Source organism: Hoplias malabaricus, chromosome 12, assembly GCF_029633855.1.
Source record: "Hoplias malabaricus isolate fHopMal1 chromosome 12, fHopMal1.hap1, whole genome shotgun sequence".
NCBI classification, from domain to species: Eukaryota; Metazoa; Chordata; class Actinopteri; order Characiformes; family Erythrinidae; genus Hoplias; species Hoplias malabaricus.
This window is the reverse complement of record NC_089811.1, coordinates 24,218,479-24,239,761: the sequence shown is the minus strand read 5'-3', so window position 1 is coordinate 24,239,761 and position 21,283 is coordinate 24,218,479. Positions and strand designations below refer to the sequence as shown.

General features: G+C 39.0%; 1 protein-coding gene across 1 annotated transcript in view; it reads right to left on the bottom strand.

Moving 5' to 3' along the window:
• Window positions 1-18,385, bottom strand: part of itgbl1 (integrin, beta-like 1) — a 120,687-nt gene extending 102,302 nt beyond the window's left edge. The window contains exons 1-2 of the mRNA XM_066685829.1: window positions 18,202-18,385; window positions 8,932-9,134 (exon numbers count right to left, since the gene is read on the bottom strand). Of these exons, the coding sequence (XP_066541926.1) occupies window positions 8,932-9,134; window positions 18,202-18,293 (295 nt within the window). The 5' untranslated portion in view covers window positions 18,294-18,385. The remainder of the gene's footprint in view (window positions 1-8,931; window positions 9,135-18,201) is intronic.
• Between the last annotated feature and the right edge of the window lie 2,898 nt (window positions 18,386-21,283).

The window sequence follows — 21,283 nt, the reverse complement described above, 5'->3', positions numbered from 1 at the left end:
TAGTTTAGAGTTTCCCCATCCTTACTGAGCACAGCTTGGACAGTGTCCCCCCTTCCCCTCCTGAACTGTTGGAGTGTTTTCCAGAACCTCTTTGAGGCTGCCCGGTAGTCATTCTCCATGGCCTCTCCAAACTCCTTTCATGCTCTGGATTTTGCTACAGCTGCAGCCTTTTTTGCCTGACAGTACCCATCCACAGAATCGGAAGTTCTCAGAGCCAGCCAAGCCCAAAAGCTTGACAGCTTCCCCCACCGGTGTCCACCAACAGGTTCTTGGGTTGCCACCATAACAGGCACCAACAAGCATTTGACCACAGCTTTAAGTAGCTTCATTCAGACTCCATTCTCCCTACCTCCTCCGGAACATGAGAGAGGTTCTCTTGGAGGTGAGAGTTGAAAGCCATCTGAACAGAGTTCTCTACCAGCTTTTCCCAACACACCCTCAATATACATTTGGGCTTACCAGGTCTGGCCAGCAGCTTTCCCCGCCATCGCCAACTCATTACCAGATTGTGATTGGTTGACAACTCAGCGTCTCTCATTACCCAAGTGTCCAAAACATATGGCCTCAGATAAGAAGACATGACCACAAATTTGATCATTGACCTTTGGCCCAGGGTGCACTAATGAGCAACCTTATGTTTGAACATGGTGTGCAAACCATGATTAGCACAGAAGTCCAATAACATCACATCACTCCCCATCATTCCTCTCCAGGTTTCCCAGTCATTCCCAAGGTTAGCATTAAAGACCCCAGCAAAGCATGGAATCTTCTCTAGAACTCCACTAGAACTACCTCCAAGAAGGCTAAATACACTGAGCTGCTATTCAGTGCATACGCATACACAACAGTCAATGTTTTCCTCTCTGCAATCCAAAGCCACATTGAGGCGACCCTCTCGTTTACTGGGACAAACTCCAGCTGTACAGGTGGCAGCTGGAAACTTGTGACTATCCTCACATCCGGCACGGTGGCACAGCAGGTAGTGGCGCAGTCACACAGCTCCAGGGGCCTGGAGGCTGTGGGTTCGATTCCTGCTCCGGGTGACTGTCTGTGAGGAGTTGGTGTGTTCTCCCCGTGTCCGCGTGGGTTTCCTCCGGGTGCTCCGGTTTCCTCCCACAGTCCAAAAACACACGTTGGTAGGTGGATTGGTGACTCCAAAGTGTCCGTAGGTGTGAGTGAATGTGTGTGTGTGTGTCTGCCTTGCCCTGTGAAGGACTGGTGCCCCCTCCAGGGTGTATTCCCCACCTTGTGCCCAATGATTCCAGGTGGGCTCTGGACCCACTGTGACCCTGAATTGGATAAGTGGTTACAGATAATGAATGAATGTTCCATGGCTGCAACAATGAAGTCTGCTGTGCAGATCTTCTAACACTGCACATTTTTGTCTGCATTTTGTTGTACTGCCTGTGTGCTCTTGTGTTTCTGTCTGCACATGTTTTGTGTTGCACCATGGTCCTGGAGGAATGTTATTTTGTCGCACTGTGTAATCTATATAGCTGAAATGACAATAAAGACTCTTAAACCTTGCACTCCGTTAATTTCAATGAAGTGGGCCTCCACCTCCAGACCAGCAGGTCAGAGCAACTCATGGCTGGACTCTTCCCTGTCCCTGACACTTTGGTCCTCCTGTTGGTTAGCAGAGAGGCAGGCAGTCCTAACTCAGAACAGCAATATTTGTACGAGAAACAATCATGGCTCAGTGGCCAGAAGATGTGGGAGTCCACTGTTGTCCACCACAGATTCCAAACACAAGGCTTCATTACATTTTCTTCCAAAAGAACATACACAACTATTGAAAGTTGACAAACAAATTTCAACAAATGAATCACTTCAGTTAATTGACAGTAAAATTACCATAGTCTTTAATATTCCCATAGGCATAATTTCCACCCCAAAAACTAAAAAACTAAATAAATAATCTTATAACTAAAGCAATAAGATATTGTCGTAAGTGGCTTATTTTTATTATAAAACCACGGCCAACATATAATACACCAATATTATTTACAAAAATAATTCACAATAAACTACTCATCCACCACACAATATAGACCTTTTGTTTCAAGTTTCACATTTATTTGTCTTTTGCACAAGATGTCAGGATATTTATACATTGAAAGGCACAGGTAATCATTCTACAGTAGGGTAGCATTAATATACATACTAAATATATTACATAAACAGAAATATATTAAATGTACACAAAATATACACAGAATATACAGAGGGTGGGTTGTAGGCTCTCTTACTATATACTAATATATGAGAGAAAAATATTTACATTGCACTGGAAAAAAAAAAAAAAAATATATATATATATATATATATATATATATATATACGATGGATCATTTATATCAAATATATATTGTTGCAGCATGAAATAGCACTGGGGAAGGGACTAACAGTTTCACAGCTTGTTTAGAAGGGAGCTCTCACTGGCACAGCCATACTACTGTGCACCAGGAATTCACTTTAACAGCGAGTGCCTCCAACATGACCATGAAGGTATAACTATATTAAATGTGTTGTAGCTGCATTTATTATTATTAAAAGACAAAAAAAAAATCATTTTCAGTAATAATGCCTTGTTTTTGGCCTCTTTCTGAAGGGACTCTTACTCTAAATTAAGAGAAGGGCTATCTCTTATATAATAACTTTACAGAAGGAGAATACCTTAACTTTCAATGGAAGTTAATGTGAAAACATTTTATACTAAATAATTTGGGCATTTCTATTATTTCATTCATCATGAACATCTCACATGATACGAATCACCGCTGAATGTGGATGAATGTTTTAATTGGACACCAAAAATATCTCAATGATTTAAGCTGTAAATCAGGTGCTACAAATATACATCAGATTTACAGCTTGAACATAATTGATTCTTCCGTGACCTGTAGTAGAGAACAGAGACTATGTCATTGCTAAACTGGCACAGAACAGACTGAAGCACAGAAACTACACTAACTTCTGATGGTGGGCAGGTCCTCTAAATATGAGTGCTGTGAAAGTAAATTACACTAGGCAATTGCAGGGGGAACCCAAGAGAAAAAAAATACTAATTGTTACTCAGTGTACCTTTAAACTCCTCCAAATTTTAATACAAGCTTTTGTATAACTTGTGTATGCTGGAATAAAATCACACTGAGGGCCACAGGACAAGACAAAACAGCATTACATTACACAGGACTACATAAAGACATGCACATTTTAATAGAATTTATGATTTTTCACAATGTTGTGGGGGGCGCCCCCTCCAGGGTGTGTTCCTGCCTTTTGCTGAATGTTTCCAGACCCACCGCGACCCTGAACTGGATAAGCGGTTACATTCAATGAATGAATGAACTATGTAGTAAGCATGGATTCATAGAATGAACCACTGAAAGCTTTAGCAGAAGGTGGCTTTGGACAGTTTAGTCCACGCAGTCATAGACTTTAATCCCTTTAAATCCATTTATATGTCCCCAGTTCAATTAAAATAGCCCTTTATTCTATTTTAATTGAACTGGGGACAGCTATAAATGAGCTCATTGCTTAGGTGTTGCCCTGGGGAACTTTTTACAGAGGGCATCAGGACCAAAATTTCCCTGCTGCTCTTCCTAAACCTATGTGCTTCTGCCACAATATTCGGGGAATATTCGAATATTCGGGGAGTGGGGTGGTGTATATTGTTGTCATTAACAAAATCAGCCACATTTAAACCAGTCAAGGCAGCTTTATTACAGAGAAGAATCCACTTTCATGCTTCTTTACCCTGCTAGACTCCGAGTGATAATGAATGGAATGGCTAGGATCCAAATGCTGCGCACAAATTTTGGGAAGAGCAAACATCTTAACGGACAGGTCAGAAATGTTTGAATAAAACCATCTCTGAGGTTACTGACTATGATAAAGCTCATGTGTTTTATTCCATAATCCGATACCACAAAACGAGACTTTAACGGGCCTATTAACAAGTATTCTTTTCTATAATCTTTCCACTTGAAGAAGAGGGTTTTTTTTTTTTTATATTGGGCGGCACAGTGGAGTAGCAGGTAGTGTCCAGTGTCCAAGCTCCAGGGGCCTGGAGGTTGTGGGTTCGATTCCCGCTCCAGATGACTGTCTGTGAGGAGTGGTGTGTTCTCCCCGTGTCAGCATGGGTTTCCTCCGGGTGCTCAGGTTTCCTCCCACAGTCCAAAGACACATGTTGATAGGTGGATTGGTGACTCAAAAGTGTCCGTAGGTGTGAGTGTGTGAGTGAATATGTGACGGTGTGTGTCATCCTGTGAAGGACTGGCACCCCCTCTAGGGTGTATTCCCACCTTGCACCCATTGATTCCAGGTAGGTTCTGGACCCACCGCGACCCTGAACTGGATAAGCGGTTACAGATAATGAATGAATAAATGAATTAAATATTTGATATTGATGTTTACTAGGTTATTTATAGTGGAGTTGTTTATAAACCATTTTGATGAATAATTCTGTACCTTAGCATTTTTTGATCTATATATGGCCCCATGGTTAGCCTTGGCTTATAAATTGTCTGTAATGTATATATATATATATAATTTATTTATTTATTTTTTTTCCCCCCACTTTAAAGTTGATTCACACCAGTGTCTTGGGGAGTGGGGAGGCAGGATGTAGATTTTGCTGTAACACATGAACGCATGGCTTAGAGTACCGTTACTGGAGGTTGGGGTCTACTTTAGTTTGGGCAATGTTCTATGAGATTTTTGCTGGTTTCACTACCTTTGGTGTTTTTTTATTCCTTCCTATCTTGCTGTTCTGCTTGTTCTGTTCCAGATGTTCCAATCTCAAGATTTCAACTTCCAGTTTCACATTATTTTTTTTCCAAATGAAATAAACGCTTGACACTATAGCTCCACAACATTTGCGCTTACTGACTGACTGACACCTAATGTTGAAACGTGCATGCGCAAACAGGAACTGTGAGATCAGCCATATTTCACATTCCAGTTTGTGAACTAAATTTGGAACCATTCGCCAGTGACCAAACGTCCTCTTTTCCCCGGACAAGTACCTAAAAAATACATCAGACGGGCATCCCTAAATCGTCAAAAGTGTCCTGGATTTTCCTGTCTGTAGGCTTTCCCCTGCCCCATTTCTTGTCATAAACCCTAAATCCTTCATTAAAGTGTTCACTATGATGAGGTTGTTGAAAAGTGAGCAGAAGGCACAAGGGTTGATGTGTTCCAGGGGTCAGAGAGTCGAGAGCTGAATTGGGACACACTCGCAGCACTTAAGCGCTTAAGGTCCTCCATCCACCACAGTGAGCAGCCCAGTGTTTCACTGGAGCCTTGAACAGAAATGTGTTGAACGTTGTTGAGGTAATATTTATCATAGTCTCTTCTTTATGTTTGGAGAATGTTTCTGTGACACAGCCTTTTGTTTTCCACTATATATTTAACAAATACAAAGTCATCTTGTCTGTCCCTATAATGGCACGAATACACAGTCACATCTCACCTTTACTGACTTTCTGACAAGTAAATTACATCAGCACAGCTTTTTGTTTAACTTTACACAAAAACGGGCAAAATCTCTGGATTATTAAAGCCAGAACACAAGAGCAATCTGTTACTCAAAATAAACGAGGCTGTGAATTAGTTACAGCACAGTTTCATCAGTTTCATAAATAACTAGTTCCCAGTGATGCCCTGTTCCTTTATCAAGTATAGATTACTTGGTTGATAAAATGTTAAGGTGCTTGGTTTTAGAAATGTTCAAAAACTTAAATGTTGAAATGTTATCTTGTTGTTTTCTGGTATAAAATTGCTTTATAGTCATCTCAACACAGTGCTTCAGTTTGGTATGAATAGAAAATAACAGGCTTTCTATGATCATACACACTGTCAGCAACTGACAAGATAAACTATTATTATAGTTTATTATTTATTATTATTGTACACAAGGCATTGATATGAGGCACCAAGGCTTCTCCAGACCTTCCAATGACAAGGGTATTTATTTTGGGCTTTCCTGTTTTTGAAATGTCATAAACACCTCTGTGACAATGGCTATATGGCTAATGGTGGTCTGGCAAAACTAGGCTTGCCTAGTTTCTCTTTGCTCTTGTTTTTCCTCAGTGGAGGAATTGTGGTGTTGTCCTGAATGTTTAGTAGGGGAATTTATCATAAATCTCAACCTTTGTGCATAAATACCCTCTTGTGTACCCATTTTGTTATTCAAAATTAATTAGTTCATAGTGTCAAATGATTGTATCACACAGCCCTCAAAACCAATTCATATGTTTCAGTAAATTCTTTGTGTCGACAGATAGAGCCTAACATTTTAGAAGCTAATGGCAGCCATCTGGCTAGAAAAATGAGATGTGGAGTGTTTTGCCCAAAACACTTACTGATTAGCCTTGACATTAGTACAGCAAAAGTCCTGGTCCATATGTGGCCTCTATTTGCAGTGTGCAAAACTGTGAATGAAACCCTATTATCAGGCAGCCACCGAAGCTAGCTTTCAGGGCTGAGCAAAACTAATGAGCTCTTCACTGGCTCACAACCTATCTCCACAAATAAATCACTCTCTCAGATTCCACATATCTCCATTAGTGTTCCTCAGCACATATACTGTCCCGCAGAGCACAAGAAAATCTGTCAGATGGATGACTATTTTTAAGGGCATGGAATTCAAGGACAGCCTTGCCTGTTAATAGACAAGAAGCTTTGATATCAAATTTGTTTTGTCTAAAAGTTGAGGATTTTGGTTACATTTTCAGAAAGGCAACAGTCACCCATTTCCACTGACCACTTGGAAATGGTCACTCCTTGTACAAGGAGAGGAGGGGTCAAGTAGGAGCAGGTTTTTCAGTCATAAAACTCTTGCCCTCAGGATTAAACACAAACACGCTGAACTAATTTCTTTGCTGATTTGCACTCTAAGTTTGCTATGGACTGTCATATCGATGAAAAGGCAAAGATTTCAATGAGTGATCACAAGCTAAACATCAAGTGAATACTTTATTCGAGGTTAATAACCTCATCTTAATGAAAAATAAACGTATAAAAAAGTACGTTTTTGGCATGTTTAGGAAATTTTGGTTTACAATTGCTTTGTAAAAATAATACATGATAAAATGCTTTGTCCAATATTGTTTTAGCCGTTGGACATTAAACATTCGACATTGGACATCATTCCTGCATCCCTCATTTAACACACTTCAGCTCATACAAAAAGGGAACAATGGTTAAACAAAGCAAACACAACAAAGGCATATAAATACATGTACTTATTCATTATGCCAAACATGAATTTGGTGAACGAAGAGAACCAAGCAAAAATGACAAAAATCCAGCATTTCTCCTTCTTGCACTTAGGACATCACATTTTAAGTAATTGGAGGCCATTTCTCAACAGACATTTAACATGGGTATTCTGAACAGGGCTGTTTAGGAAATGTAAGAAAAGTGTTGTGTTGTTAGTTCCATGTGGTATTTTGATAAACATATATCACAGATGTTTCATAAAGACCCCAGGGAACTGTGTTAACTTGTGGAAATATGTGTATTAAATTTCTCCTTTAAACCATGTGTGAAATACTAAGAATGAATTATTAATTTATAATATTCACGATAGCTTACATTGAAATCATCATCATTTAAAATGTCTAAACCATAACTCACATACATCTGAAGAAGAAGAAGAAGAAGAAGAAATGATGATGAAGAAGAAGAAAAAGAAGAACATGAAGATGAAAAAACACCTTTATTTATCCCCTTCGGGGATGTATTTGACCCATCTGTGGTAGTGAACAAAGAAACACACACTAGTGAGCAATTCTTTACAAATACTAGAAGCAGTGAACACACACAACCGAAGCAGGGGGCTGCCAACCACCTTGGCACCTGGAGGAGCAGTTTGGGGGTTAGGTGCCTTGCTCAAGGGCACTTCAGCCTTGAATTAATTTTCTCTTTTTGGTCCTGAATATTGAACTGGTGACCCTCCGGCCTCAAGCTCTCTTCTTAAACATTAAGGTCACGGCTGCCCCCCAATGGATGGTGTTATCCCCAAGAACAGAGCTAATCAATGCATATGCCTTTCCAGGGCTTTCTCCTTGATAAAACTCATAACAAATGCAGTGATAAAGCCATTTTCAAGCTGCTTAATTTCTAGGATGTTTTCTTGAATAAAATTAAAACTTTTTGATTTTTAGTGCTGTGCAAAAAATACCATAAAATTACAAAAGAGCAAAAGATGCTTTAAAAAATATTATTGCTATTATTTTATCATAAATAATTGGCTTATTTGAAGTGATCAAGTCATTAAGAAACAAAAAAATGTCTTGTTTTTAGCATGTAGACAACTAAAATGACAAGCTAATGGACACAATAACACTAGCACTGGTTCTAGCACTGCCTTTAACACTAACTAACACTGACAAGTAGAAGGTTGCTTCCTATAATACAAGGCTCTTGATCCACAAATCATGGATGATGTCTTGAGAATATGTCTCCTGGCAACTGAGCCTTCTTACAACGCCTGTTTACAATATCCCCAAGTCAACAGAATAAAAATAAAACACATGCCAGTAAGGAATAGATTTTTTTTTTTTGTCAAAAACCTTCCCTCTTGTAGCATGTCAGAAAACCATGTCAATAATAATCTTTTAGTGACCTGAAGAAAACCTCATGACTCAGAAGGTAACAGCTGGCTTTAAAGCATTGCACAAAATGTCAGTGGCTCGTGTTGATAAATAGCAGGAATGTAAGGAGAATTAGAGGCTGCCTTTAGGTCTCAGAAAGAAAGTGCTAATGGCATAGTCAAAGGAACATTAGGATGTTAAAAAGCATCCATTAGTCAAGCACTCTTTAAACAACTGGCACTGGATCCTGGTATTTAGTTGCAGGTTAAATCTGAAATGATGCCACATGTTAGTCATTTGGAAGCAATTTGGAAGACTGCATACTTACCACTGCAGGTCTTCCCATCATATGCTGGACAGACCCAGTCGTGGCATTCGCACCGTGGCCCATAGAATTTTCCAGGTTCACTGACTTGGCAAATGCAGACCCCACACTCACACTGCCCCCTCCCACTGCAGATCAGGCCATCAGGGGTCCGGCAGCGTCTCTGAGAAGACTCGCTGGAGAGTTTACACACTCCACCTACCTGCCTGCAACACACACAACCTTCATTCACCTCTTTGACCTGTGGACGTTTGAAGCCTTGCTTCATTCTGAAGATAGGGTCTCCATCTGTTTAATAACAAGTGCTGGGAGGTTTGAGAAACTATTCTAATGACAACCAGACTTTTTCACCTCAACTTGAAATTTCATCAGGCTTCTCAGGTTAGTTTTTTGGAGGTTTTCACATATTAAAAAGCTGTTTTATTACCGTATCAGTGTGCTTTAGCTTTGTATTTCAATAGCTAGACTCATAATAAGCAGCAATTTCTTTTTCAGTATATGATAACATGAACCAAAACATTGCATTGAACCATAAACCTGCCGGCCTAATGTGCTGTTTGTCTTTCTAAATGACCTCCAAGTGGATACACAGTCCCAGTGTTTTCCAGCACAACATTGTCTAAAACAAACCATTCCCTCCACTGGCTTGTCTTCTTCCCACAGTGCATCCTGGTCCTGGACCTTATTAAATTTGTTCATTGTTCCATTCTGATATCCCACTGGGCATGTACAAGCATCTGACCAGTCTTCAGTTGCATAGCTCCATAATACAGCGTGGTGTGAAATATTTTGTGCTGTGACAGAGTCCTCTAAACCGGGGCCTAAAGAATTTCTTAAATACAATTCTCCAAAAATATTCTCAAATACTATCTTATAGTGGCGCTGCAGGTAGTGTCACAGTCACACCGCTCAAGAGACCTGGAGGTTGTGGGTTCAGGTCCTGCTCCAGGTGACTGTTTGTGTGGAGTTTGGTGTGTTCTCCCCATAATCGCATGGGTTTCATCTCCAGTTTCTATGGAGTCAGAAAAGGGTCAAAAATATTTTGAGCTTGTAAAACAATACTCACAAATGTAACGGAATTTGTAACTGCGTTTGAGCAACTACATACACATAAATTTCAAATCCACAATTGGATTGAATTTAATTGTATTGGAATGCACAAATTTAAAACAACAACAACAATAATAATAATTTAAATCCACAAATGCGAAAAAAAAAATATATTTGTAATTTATAGAAATCATTTTTAAATGTGTAAAAAAGATTTGCATTTGTAAATCAAATGTCGTGAATGTGTGTATAATTACCGCTCAAATGGCTTACAATGTGCAAGAGCAAACCTTTCTGAGTTTCCAAATGTGACAGTGGGAGTTTTTGAATGTGGTGGAAAAAATCCATACATTCATCTTCTCTGCTGCATGTGCGAATCTCTTTTTGCAGTTGCGGATTTAAGACCCTGTTTTAACAGCCAATTGATGGACCAATAGGAAAACTTTAACTGGACCAATCAAATCGCGAGGTTTGTTTAACCAATCAGAACACTGATTTGTTGCTATCACCCATAGTGCTTTTCTACCAAAAAAACTCTGGTTCATGAACTGGTTCTGTTCCTATTTCTTGAAAACCAAATGCTTAAAAATTATCAATGGTATTCACACCCTCTGTCAGTGGTCTTAATGTTTTGGTTCATCTGTGTATAGTATAACTATTATATATGATTGTGCAGGGGAAAATAAAATTATAAAAATATTGTGGAAAGCACTATTTAGTTTGCATTTAGGACAATAAGGCTCTTCAAACATTTTGCTTTCAGGGCAGTTTTTGCAGCTGCACAACTGCAAATGCTTCAAGAAGGAATCCACCATTTTTCATAATTACTACATAATCCACAGATATGTAAATAGTTATTTAGAGGGGTTTGATGTGGAATACAATGTTCTTAAAAAGTCAGAATTAATCATAGTATTGGTGATAGGCTCCAGACATCTGAAGAGTTGAACCATCTGTTTTAGTCGATCTGTTGCTCTGCATACTTTGTTAGCCCCGTTTCACCCTGTTCTTCAGCAGTCTAATCCCCCACAGGGCCACCACAGAACAGGTATTTTATTTGGATTGTTGTTCAAACTCAGCATTTCAGTTATATTCACGTTGTGCTGTGTTAGTGTGCATTGCACTTAAATGAGTGGATCAGACCCAGCTTTGCTGCTGGAGTTTTTAAACCCTCAGTGTCACTGTTGAACTAAAATGTGTCCATCAACCAAAAATGCCTAGCCTAAAACATCCTGTGGGCAGCATCCAGTGACCACTGGTGAACTAGAAGATGACCAACACAAACTGTGCAGCAACAAATGATATACTGTCTCTGACTTTAAATCTAGGTACACTCAGGAAAGTGTTAATGCATAGTTCATTTTAGAACTGTGTAAAATAAAATAAGTCCTAGAAGTGGGGCATATGAAATCAAAACAGTTTTAAAATCTGCAATTAATATGGCACAATCATGTTCCTTAAAAAGGTACTTAATATGTACCCTTGTGGGCACAACCAGTGTGACAGCAAATGTACCACCACAGTGACAGTCTTTCTGACAGTGTAAAGGTACTTTTCCACAACATGGAACCTACTCAGTACATCTCTGCTTTTGCTTTTCCACAAGTCAAATCACTCTGCCGCAAGGAAAACTTGCTGTGCGAACTGGGAAATCTGTGAGAACTGTGGCTTTGTTCAGTCCAAAAAAAAAAAAACGAATGTGAATACACGACAAGTAAACAGTACCTAACTTTACCGCAGCAGTTGTTGTGGATCCAAAGCATATGGTTCCAGTTAGAGAGAGGGTTTTGCAACATCACCATATATATTTTGTGGGGGCGCTCTACTAGTGGAAAAGCAGTCAGGGAAAAGTGTCAGGCCGTGCCGAGCCGAGCCGAGCCGAGCCAGTGCCATGCAGTGGAAAAGCAGTCTTATAGAGTGGACACAAAAACATATTTAAAACATATATACAGCATAAATGCTGTGTCAAAAGATATATTCCTGCTCAACGTTTCTTTTGAAATGAAAGTTTATTAATAGAGAGTGCTTCCAACATTTTCTCTTCTGGGAAGGCCACCACCACATTAATATCACTATTTATTGCAGCCCTTTTTTTATAGTTGTGGAAAGGATAGTGGATAATTGTGCTTCAAATGAGCGAAAATGTAAACTCCAGACAGAGAGAAAGTTAACCACAAAGCAATGCAAGTGCGTCTTAAATGACCATACTCTTGCCAGGAAAGTAATATTCACCATATATATTTTGGGCTATTTCTGAGGCACTTTCTGAGAGAGTGTTAGAATCTGGCTGGATGAGGTCAACATTTATAAAAATACTTAATCTACACTTTATGCCCAAATGCTGTAGCAATCAGGGAATTCAGCCATCAAGTTTGACCCATAGTGGACATAGATCTTCATTGTGCACACACAACATGTAAACTGTCATTGGGCTGTGTGTCCAGAACTTATAATTCATCACTTTTACTCTCCATGTGGAATCTCTAGATTACATATTGGAACATTTCTGAGAATTTGCACTCTGGAAGGTCAGATGGTGATGACTTATAAATTCTGAAAACACAATGTGTTTCAACATTTAATCTAAAGCCTTACCAGAAGAGTGAAAATGGGATACACTCTATAATATATTAATATAATATTATTATATTATTTCAGAAAATGTTGAGCCGGTGTATAACCTTTGACACAATATTCCTGCTGAATTTTTCTTAAATGTTGTGTCCATGCTATAAAACACTCTAATGGTGAATTTTCACTGCATGGCATTGGCTCAGCTCGACTCGGTTTGATTCGGCTTGGCACAGCTTGACGCACTTTCCCCTGGTTGCTTTTCTGCTAGTAGAGATCCCCATGAAATGTAGGTGAAGATGTTGCAAAACCCCACAAAAACCACAGGCTTTGAAAACCACATTAACTGCAGCAGTAAGTTTAGGTGCTGTTTAATTGTGGTGTTTTCACAGTTTTTTTTTTTTTTTTAATTGAATGTGGCTTGTTCAGTCAAAAATAAATAAATCTTGCTGTAGCGTGATTTTGCTAGTTTAAAAGCAAAAGAGCAGAGTTGAATCTAGTACGTATTTTCTGCAGTGGGAAAGTTTTTTGCTGTAAGAAAATCTGTCACTAGTGGTGCCTTTTGCTGTCACAGTGGTTGGACCCTCAAGGCTACATATTCAAGGCTAAATATTTACCTCTCTGTCTGGAGAAGAGAATATAATGTGTTTTTAAAAATATATTTACACTGTTTGTAATTTTTGGAACATTAATGTACTTCTACTGTACCTTTTTTCCTGAGTGTACCTAGATATAAAGTCAGAGAGAGTATCTTATTTGTTGCTGCACAGTTTGTACTGGTTGTCCTCCCGTCCTAAATCAGCGGTCACAGGACACTAATTTTTTGGTTGGTGGATTTTTCTCAGAGATGTTTTAAAGCTCCAGGAGCACTAATGTGTCTGATCCATTCATATCAGCATAGCACACATTAACACTAAGACCACTACATCAGTGTCACTGCACAGCTGAGAATGACCAAATTATTACGTGCTATGTAGTGGTCTTTTGGGGTCCCTGGACATTGAAGAAACAGACTACAGTCTGTATTTGCTGAATTAAAAGTGATCATATATGGTCAGTGGAACTAATAATATGGACAAACAATGTAGATAAAAGGAGATGGTTAAAATGTTTTGGCTGGTAGAGTATATGGCATTATGAATGTACAATACTGTACAAAAGTCTTAAAGGGTATTATTATTATTATTATTATTGAAAATAACGTTTCCCTTATAAAATTATAAGAAATACAAAAACATAAATACAGTAAAATTATTATTTTTCTAAAAAGTTGTAGATGTGTGAAGAATAAGATTTGTTTACAGATATTCTCCATGATCATAATTTACCTATTTGATTTAACATAATGACATATTTATTAACAGGTATCTGTACTGTATGATCATCTAAAATAATACTGGACTACCACATACTGTAATAATGATATTGAATATGAAGGAAAAAATATAAAATAAGGAATGGGACTTCCCTAGGTTAAAGCTGGACTGGCCTGTGTACACAGTTCATCCATCATCTGTAACCGCTTATCCAATTTAGGGTCGCGGGGGTCCAGAGCCTACCTGGAATCATCGGGCGCAAGGCGGGAATACACCCTGGAGGGGACGCCAGTCCTTCACAGGGCAACACAGACACACACACATTCACTCACACCTACGGACACTTTCGAGTCACCAATCCACCTGCAACGTGTGTTTTTGGACTGTGGGAGGAAACCGGAGCACCTGGAGGAAACCCACACGGACACGGGGAGAACACACCAACTCCTCACAGACAGTCACCCGGAGCGGGAATCGAACCTATAACCTCCAGGCCCCTGGAGCTGTGTGACTGCGACACTACCTGCTGCGCCACCATGCCGCCCTCCGTGTACACAGTATATATTAATATTTGTATATATTCCTTCAAATGCATGGATTCAGCTACATTAGTGCCTTAACTGTGAACACTGGTGGCCAGTTGGAGCAATCTATTCAGAGAAGCAATAACATAGGATGGGCTACTCGGGAGCAGCTGCACAGAGGGGGACAAATATCCCTTAATTCCCTTTATTCAAAAGAACTTTCAAATGAAGTGTCCACAAACATTTGACCTAACATTTGACCTGGGTGAAGCAGGGAAAAAAATTTACCAAATAACAAATAAACATTGAAAGACAATCCATTGCTTTACATATTGTAGCCAGGTATAGCTTTAGCTTTCTCCAGCTGAAATAAAAAGCACTCAAAGACTGATAAACTGAATAAACACCAAGGGCAAAACCTATGACAGACAGAGGAGTGATACTGAAGGTAAATATACAGCATGCATGGTTTTAATTGTTGTTAATTTTCAAATCTTTATCAGGCTAAGCTGGGGTCCAAAAAAGGCAGTAATACCCAAAACGGGCAGGTCCATACTCAAAAACAAACAGCAGTGCAAGAGGGTCAGTGCCAGAAAAGCTAGAGAAGATAAGCAATGCTTATAACACTGACAATGTGCAGAGTAGACTTCACAAGACCTTTCCTCAAACTCAAGGATTTAGAGCTAATGGAGCTCTGAATAGCTGCAGGTAAGAATCATTGTCAATGGGTGGAGCCAGGAAAGAGTTGGACCAGGACTAAACCATTTCCTGGGAATTAGGGATTTTTTCCAAGTTTTCAGGATGAAAAGATAATGACATATTCCAGGAGTCAAATCATTTTATTAAGGGTACAGGTAAATTCAAGCCACGTAACTTTACAATGCATGCATTGGCCTAAAATATTTCCATGACATGGACTGCAATTAAACTCCCTCCTGGCAGTTAAACTTCGCTAATTGTAACACACAGCTTGTTGTGGATTATTTACTCATATTTTCTGTAACCATTTTGTCCTGGTGAGTGCCATGATGAGTCCAAAGCCCACCACAGGGCTCCATTACAGGGCATTCGCAAAACTAATCCACCTACCATTCTGTGGATTTGAGCTATGAGAGGAAACCAAAGCCCCCGGTGGGTTGGCTACACAAAAGTGTCCGTAGTTGTGAGTGTGTGTGTCGCCCAGTGAAGCACTGGTGTCTTCTCCAGTGTGTGTTCCTGCCTTGAACCCAGTGATTCCGGGTGGGCTCTGGACCCACAGTGACCCTGAACTGGACAAGCTGTTACAGACAATGAATTACTTAACTAATTATTATAATTACTAAAAATCCATATAAAACAGGTCCTTGTACAACATGGTGCATATTTTTTTTAAAGCATAATAATTGGTCAGCACCAGATACTATTAAGTAAGCAGTACTCTTAATTTTACAACAGAATTGTGGGATTGGAAAATACAATAGAAAAATAGAAAAATACAATAACATGCTGTAAGCTAAGAAAATTTTTTATTGTAAATACTGTATGGTAATACAGTATAAATACTGCAATTTATGGTAAAATGACATCAATTTTTACAGTGTATATAATTTGTCTGGTTGCATTAGAAAATTATATGATACTATCCTGATGTGTTTGAATGGCAGGTGAGAAGTTTGTAACCCCAGGGGTTTAATGTGCTTCCCACTGGTGCTGGTGGCAGACCTTCCCCTTGAGCTTACAGGGATGTGTGGGTTATTACCACCTCCCTGTGAGAAGACATTGATCTCAGAGCACATTATTGAAGAGAAAGTGATTTGCTCCCCAGGACACAGGCTCTGCCATGCACCAATGTGTAACCATCACCATGAAGCCTTTGTGTTTTACTGAATGCAGGTGTAAGCTGTGCAGCCACATCTGGAATCAGTGAGTCTTCAGTAAGTCCAAGAGAATGACCACTGAAGCTGCTGTTTTTATGCTCAATAAACAGTGGAGGAAGGAATGTCGGAACGGCTGCCCGTCCCAGTGTGTGAAAGAAGGCCTAGAATGTCTAAAGCATGTGTGGGTGTCAGTGAGGCCATCACGGGGAATGAATCTAGAGGCAGGCAGTGTGCTGCTTTAGTGAATCAGTGGTCATCAAATATGTACCACTGTGCTTGTCTTCGTAACCACTGCTAGTGTTAGTCTGTGGAAGCCAATGGTAGCAAACCAAATTAACATTCTGAACAAGGATAATATCTGCCAAATGGCATTTTTCCACTGCATGGTACCTATGGTACCAGGTGCCAGGTACTTGGATGTCAATTAACGTCCAAGAACTGCCAACTACTGCAGGAAAAAAAAAAAAAAATCACAAGTCTGCTATTTTGGCATGTCGTTTAGGAGGCAATTCACTTCTGACTAATACCAGCACCAAACAGTGCATATAGGTGGATGTACAGAGAGCCAATCAGAATGCAACAGACAGAATCACGACAGTGAGGCAAGGTTTGTGCGTTGAGATGGTCAGACTCTCCGCCAACTTGTGGGTGGAGCGTCTGTGACTGAAACTAGGTACTTGGTTGCTCATACAACACTACCATTTCCCCATTTCCTTGGAGTTTTTATTTGAATAGCTTGTTTGTCCTGGTTGTCTGCATTTCATTGTGATTGACAAGTCTATCAGGCCAATTAGCACTTTGTAAGGTTTACACGTCATATTTTAGGCCCTTCTCAGCTTACTTGGAACCACAGGTAAACAGTTTGGACCAGACAGGATATATTTTTTTTGTCCTGCAATACAGCCACCCCCCTGTGATAGGTTTGTAGTTTTTTGGTTCTCGGACCACTGCTGGTAGGTGTTTCCACCACTTCTGACTGGGGCTACAGCAACTTTGCCAAGTTAGAATCACTCAGGTCTTCACATGTGCCCACTGTATGGATGTGAAAACCTTCACTTACTCTCTAATGTTTTCACACATGCCATTGCTGTATTTCTCTATCACAAACATTGTTACAATCCAACCTAACGATACTTGAGGGTGCAACTAAGGCTGTAGCTGATGCTTAGCATTAAACATGGTGGCTTTAAACTCATGTACATCTGCGGTATAGCTTGCCATTTCATTGCATGCAGTTCTGTGTAAATCATAGAATCTTTGCAAGAACAAATACATGTTTGCGTAACCGGTGTAGCTTAAAATGTGTAAAATCTTAGGACACATTGTTTATTAGTTGACTGTGTTATCATTAAAGGAGATGATAATTTAGGGCCTGGATACACCTGTTATGAATAAACTACTGAAGGCAATGTAATGCTCTCCTTTCTCCCCCCCTTCACACAGCACGCTCATCTAAGTGTATAAAGTTTATAATGCAAAACACACCTTCCCACACACTTCAATTACAAATGGTCCATTTGTTCCTCTGAGGCTGTTTAAAATGTTAGAATCTCAATGGCTCTGCCACTAAACAGGAGTCTTTATTCAATTTGCAAGAGAAGAAAAACTCATCTGTAGTGCAAATGGTGACAAAAAAATAATAATATATGAAATGTGTAATTGTAATGTGTAAGGTTTGATAAGTGCAAGTTTTTTCCAGTGGCACATTTGAGTACTGTGTCTCAGTTGTGTCTCTCAAATACAAGAGAAAATGTGCAGTCGTGAAAATGTTCCCTAACTCGATGTTTTAAATGAAATGCACTCAAAACCATGCCTGCTAAGTTTACTTAGGTCATTTGAACGTCCTGCAAGTTCATCTCTCCTCGTTCTTTTTTCCCCTGCCCAAGAACTGTACATGTCAGCAAAAATCAGAAGCAAAAGTTCCTCTGATGAGAAAAACAAAGTGCCGTAACTCACCTCAGTGACTGCAGTAAGCTTTCCTCAATGGCAGTGAGCAAGAGAAGAAGAAAAGATACTAGGACTGAGTTCACCAAAGCCTCTGCATTCATGTTTAGATCCCCACGCGAACGCTGAAGTGAAATGCCTTCAGGAATTTCCACTTTCCCAAACAGTGGGAGAGAGAGTGAGCAGGCTGGCCAAAACCGGCTACAGTTCTTCAGAGGCCAATAGCGCTCCACATGCAAGTGCCTTTGATTAGTTTTGACTCTTGCTACAAAGGCAGGAGCTGGACTCAGAGCTAATGGTGCCAAAATGGAAAACTTAGTCACCAGTGGAAGATATAATTTGAAACAGTTGTTTATCCAGATGATTTTAGTAATACACTTTCATATCAAGAGAATTATATGCACATAAAGATAGGCTTAACATTTTCTGGATCTTTATCCACATATTGCATTCAGAAACAAGAAAAACAAGCATAATAGCAGTTACTACAGAATTTATTGCTGCTATTGCTGTGAATGTTCAAAAGTTTGTAGACACCTTTTGATGAAAAGTTAGTGCAATTTGCTGTTGTGATAAAATTATGAGAATGTGAAAAGAGCACAGAGAGAAAATGGAGAAAAAAGGATGGAAAAGAAAGATAACCATACAAAAAAGGCTAAAAATCAGCTTTGTTTCTCACTCCTGGCCTCTTGTGCTGAACTGTGCTGTTGCTTGTTGTCATATAAAGAAACAGGCACACTCAAAAAAATTAACCAAGCGGGCTGTTTGCCTTACAAAATGAAAATATATTTACGTTTAGTTATTTACGTTTTGGTTGAGTACCTAATTCATTATTGTCTGATGTACATAATTATAGGACTTTTTGGGTGACTAAAATGATATAAATGGGTTCAATATTTTATTCACTGGCACCTACTGAGCATGCTCAATTCCAAACGTGGCTGCATGAGCGCCATTTCACTTAAGCAGGCTGAAAACTGAATCTGTCTCCATCCATACATATAAGTATTCTTGTAAGATAAAAGATATATATATATATTTACCACTAAATGTCAGCAATATAGGCTTATGTGATAATTTCATCTGTTTATAACATCTTATAATCTTTAAATGTTGCTTGCTAGCCTGCAATGCTGAAAGTAATTCCCTCTTTTAAAACTATTTTTAGCACTCAGAAGCAAAAAACAACAACCAAGCATATATATCCCCATGTCCTAAATAATCACCTCTCATGCATGGTAAGTAATTTTTTATTTTTATTTTTGGGAATAACCATTTAAATATTTGCCTTTGTTGAGGCATCAGTAATGTTTTCAGTGTAGTTGCTGTTCAGAATTTTGATATAGTAACCAACAGTAAAGGAGATTATAAGCAGGGCAGTAATGACCAGCCTTTGCCAGGGAGCAATAAATTTGGAGCTTATAGTCCAAATATTTCAACTTAAACTTTAGTTATTTAAGCTGTTTCTCATAATGTGAATTATCATGAAAACCACCATGATGCGTTTTAGGAACCCCTTGTTAACACAAAAAAAAAAATATGACTTAAATGACTTGCACCTAAGTACATTAATTTTTATTTACATATTCCACAGCATTCCAGCTTTTGGAAAAGGTGATATAGGTATTTCTAATAATCACTGACTTCTTTTGGGTAAATTTATTAAATTAAACTCCATTGCTCTTATTCATTTCCAGTAATACCATTTAATACAGTGTTTTGTTCACCTCAGAATGACATCTACACCTGAAGAGCATGCATCGCCAAGTCTTTGTACACCCACCTAAATGATGACCGTGAGAAACTTGTGAAAGGATATATGTTAAGGTACACTCAACATGGTAGTTTCAGTGCCTTGGTAGTGGCATGATTTGATTTGTTGCTGGTATGAGTGAATGAAGCAAGCAGGTTAGATAATGTAACAGTGTTAGAAATGTTGTTGTGTTTGCTAAAAATTAATTTGTTCATATGCAATACTTTTCAACAGGACACAAAGCAGACAGTTGTGGGAGTTTGGTGTCATCACTGAAGATGTGGAGGTCCTCCATGTACTGGCGAACATTGTGCTTGACTGTGCTATGTTGTTTGGCCTGATACTGCCCCACCCTTCACTACCCACAAAAATTGAGATGCACCTTCGAAGTGCTCCAAAAGGTCATCATGAACCTTGATGCAAAGGTTATCACCAAAGGTGCAGTTCCTAAAGGACAAGCTTTTACAGTGAGTAGTTTTGCAAGAGGGACCAAAAAACACTTTATAACTGCCAGTATGCATTAATGGATGATTACTTGTAGGTTCTCAAACATATATGCATTGGCTGAATTGCTGAATGCTCTCTGTAAAAAGCTCAGTAGGTTCCCCTCAATGTTTAGGGACTCTGCTTGGTTTTTAAATAAAGCTGTGGGTATTTATTTATTTATTTATTTTTACATTTGTTGTGCTGTTTTATTTTCTTTAAATTAGCTCTACGTAATTCATTTGAATGTAAATTAGGTGCTTCATATTGAATACGTAGATAGAAATATATTTGTACTTGTTAATGGAACACGTTTTACACTACACTACATTACACACATTCATATAATTAAACTGAGGTTGATCTAACAAAAACAAATTCTACTCAATTCTTTTAGATGGAAATGTGTGGCATAATTAAATTAAGTTATTCCAACAATTTATTTTTTTGAGCAGTCATTCTGAGCATGGCTGTCTAGACAGGGAAATACAGTGCTATGGTGTTTGATCTTTGTGATATTTTGAATAAAGCATAACACAGATGTAATATTTAGATCCCAGTGCTAACTTGTGTTATCTATGTTTCTAGGAATAGAAGTAGTGACCCTCATGTTTCAAACTCTCTTTTCTAACCTTAAGGCCAAAGCTGTCTGCATTTTTGTATGATTTTGGGTCACAGTTTTTGATTTGTTTAGTGTGTTCTCTCTGTGACTGTGTGCCTCTGAGACCACAGTTGTGCGTGTGAGTGTTTACAGCCTAGTGATAGACTACTGCCCGGTTTAAGGTGTGTTCATGCCTTGGGCCCAATGATTCTGGGTGGCCTCCAGACCCTGAATATGATTAAACACTTACAAAAGAT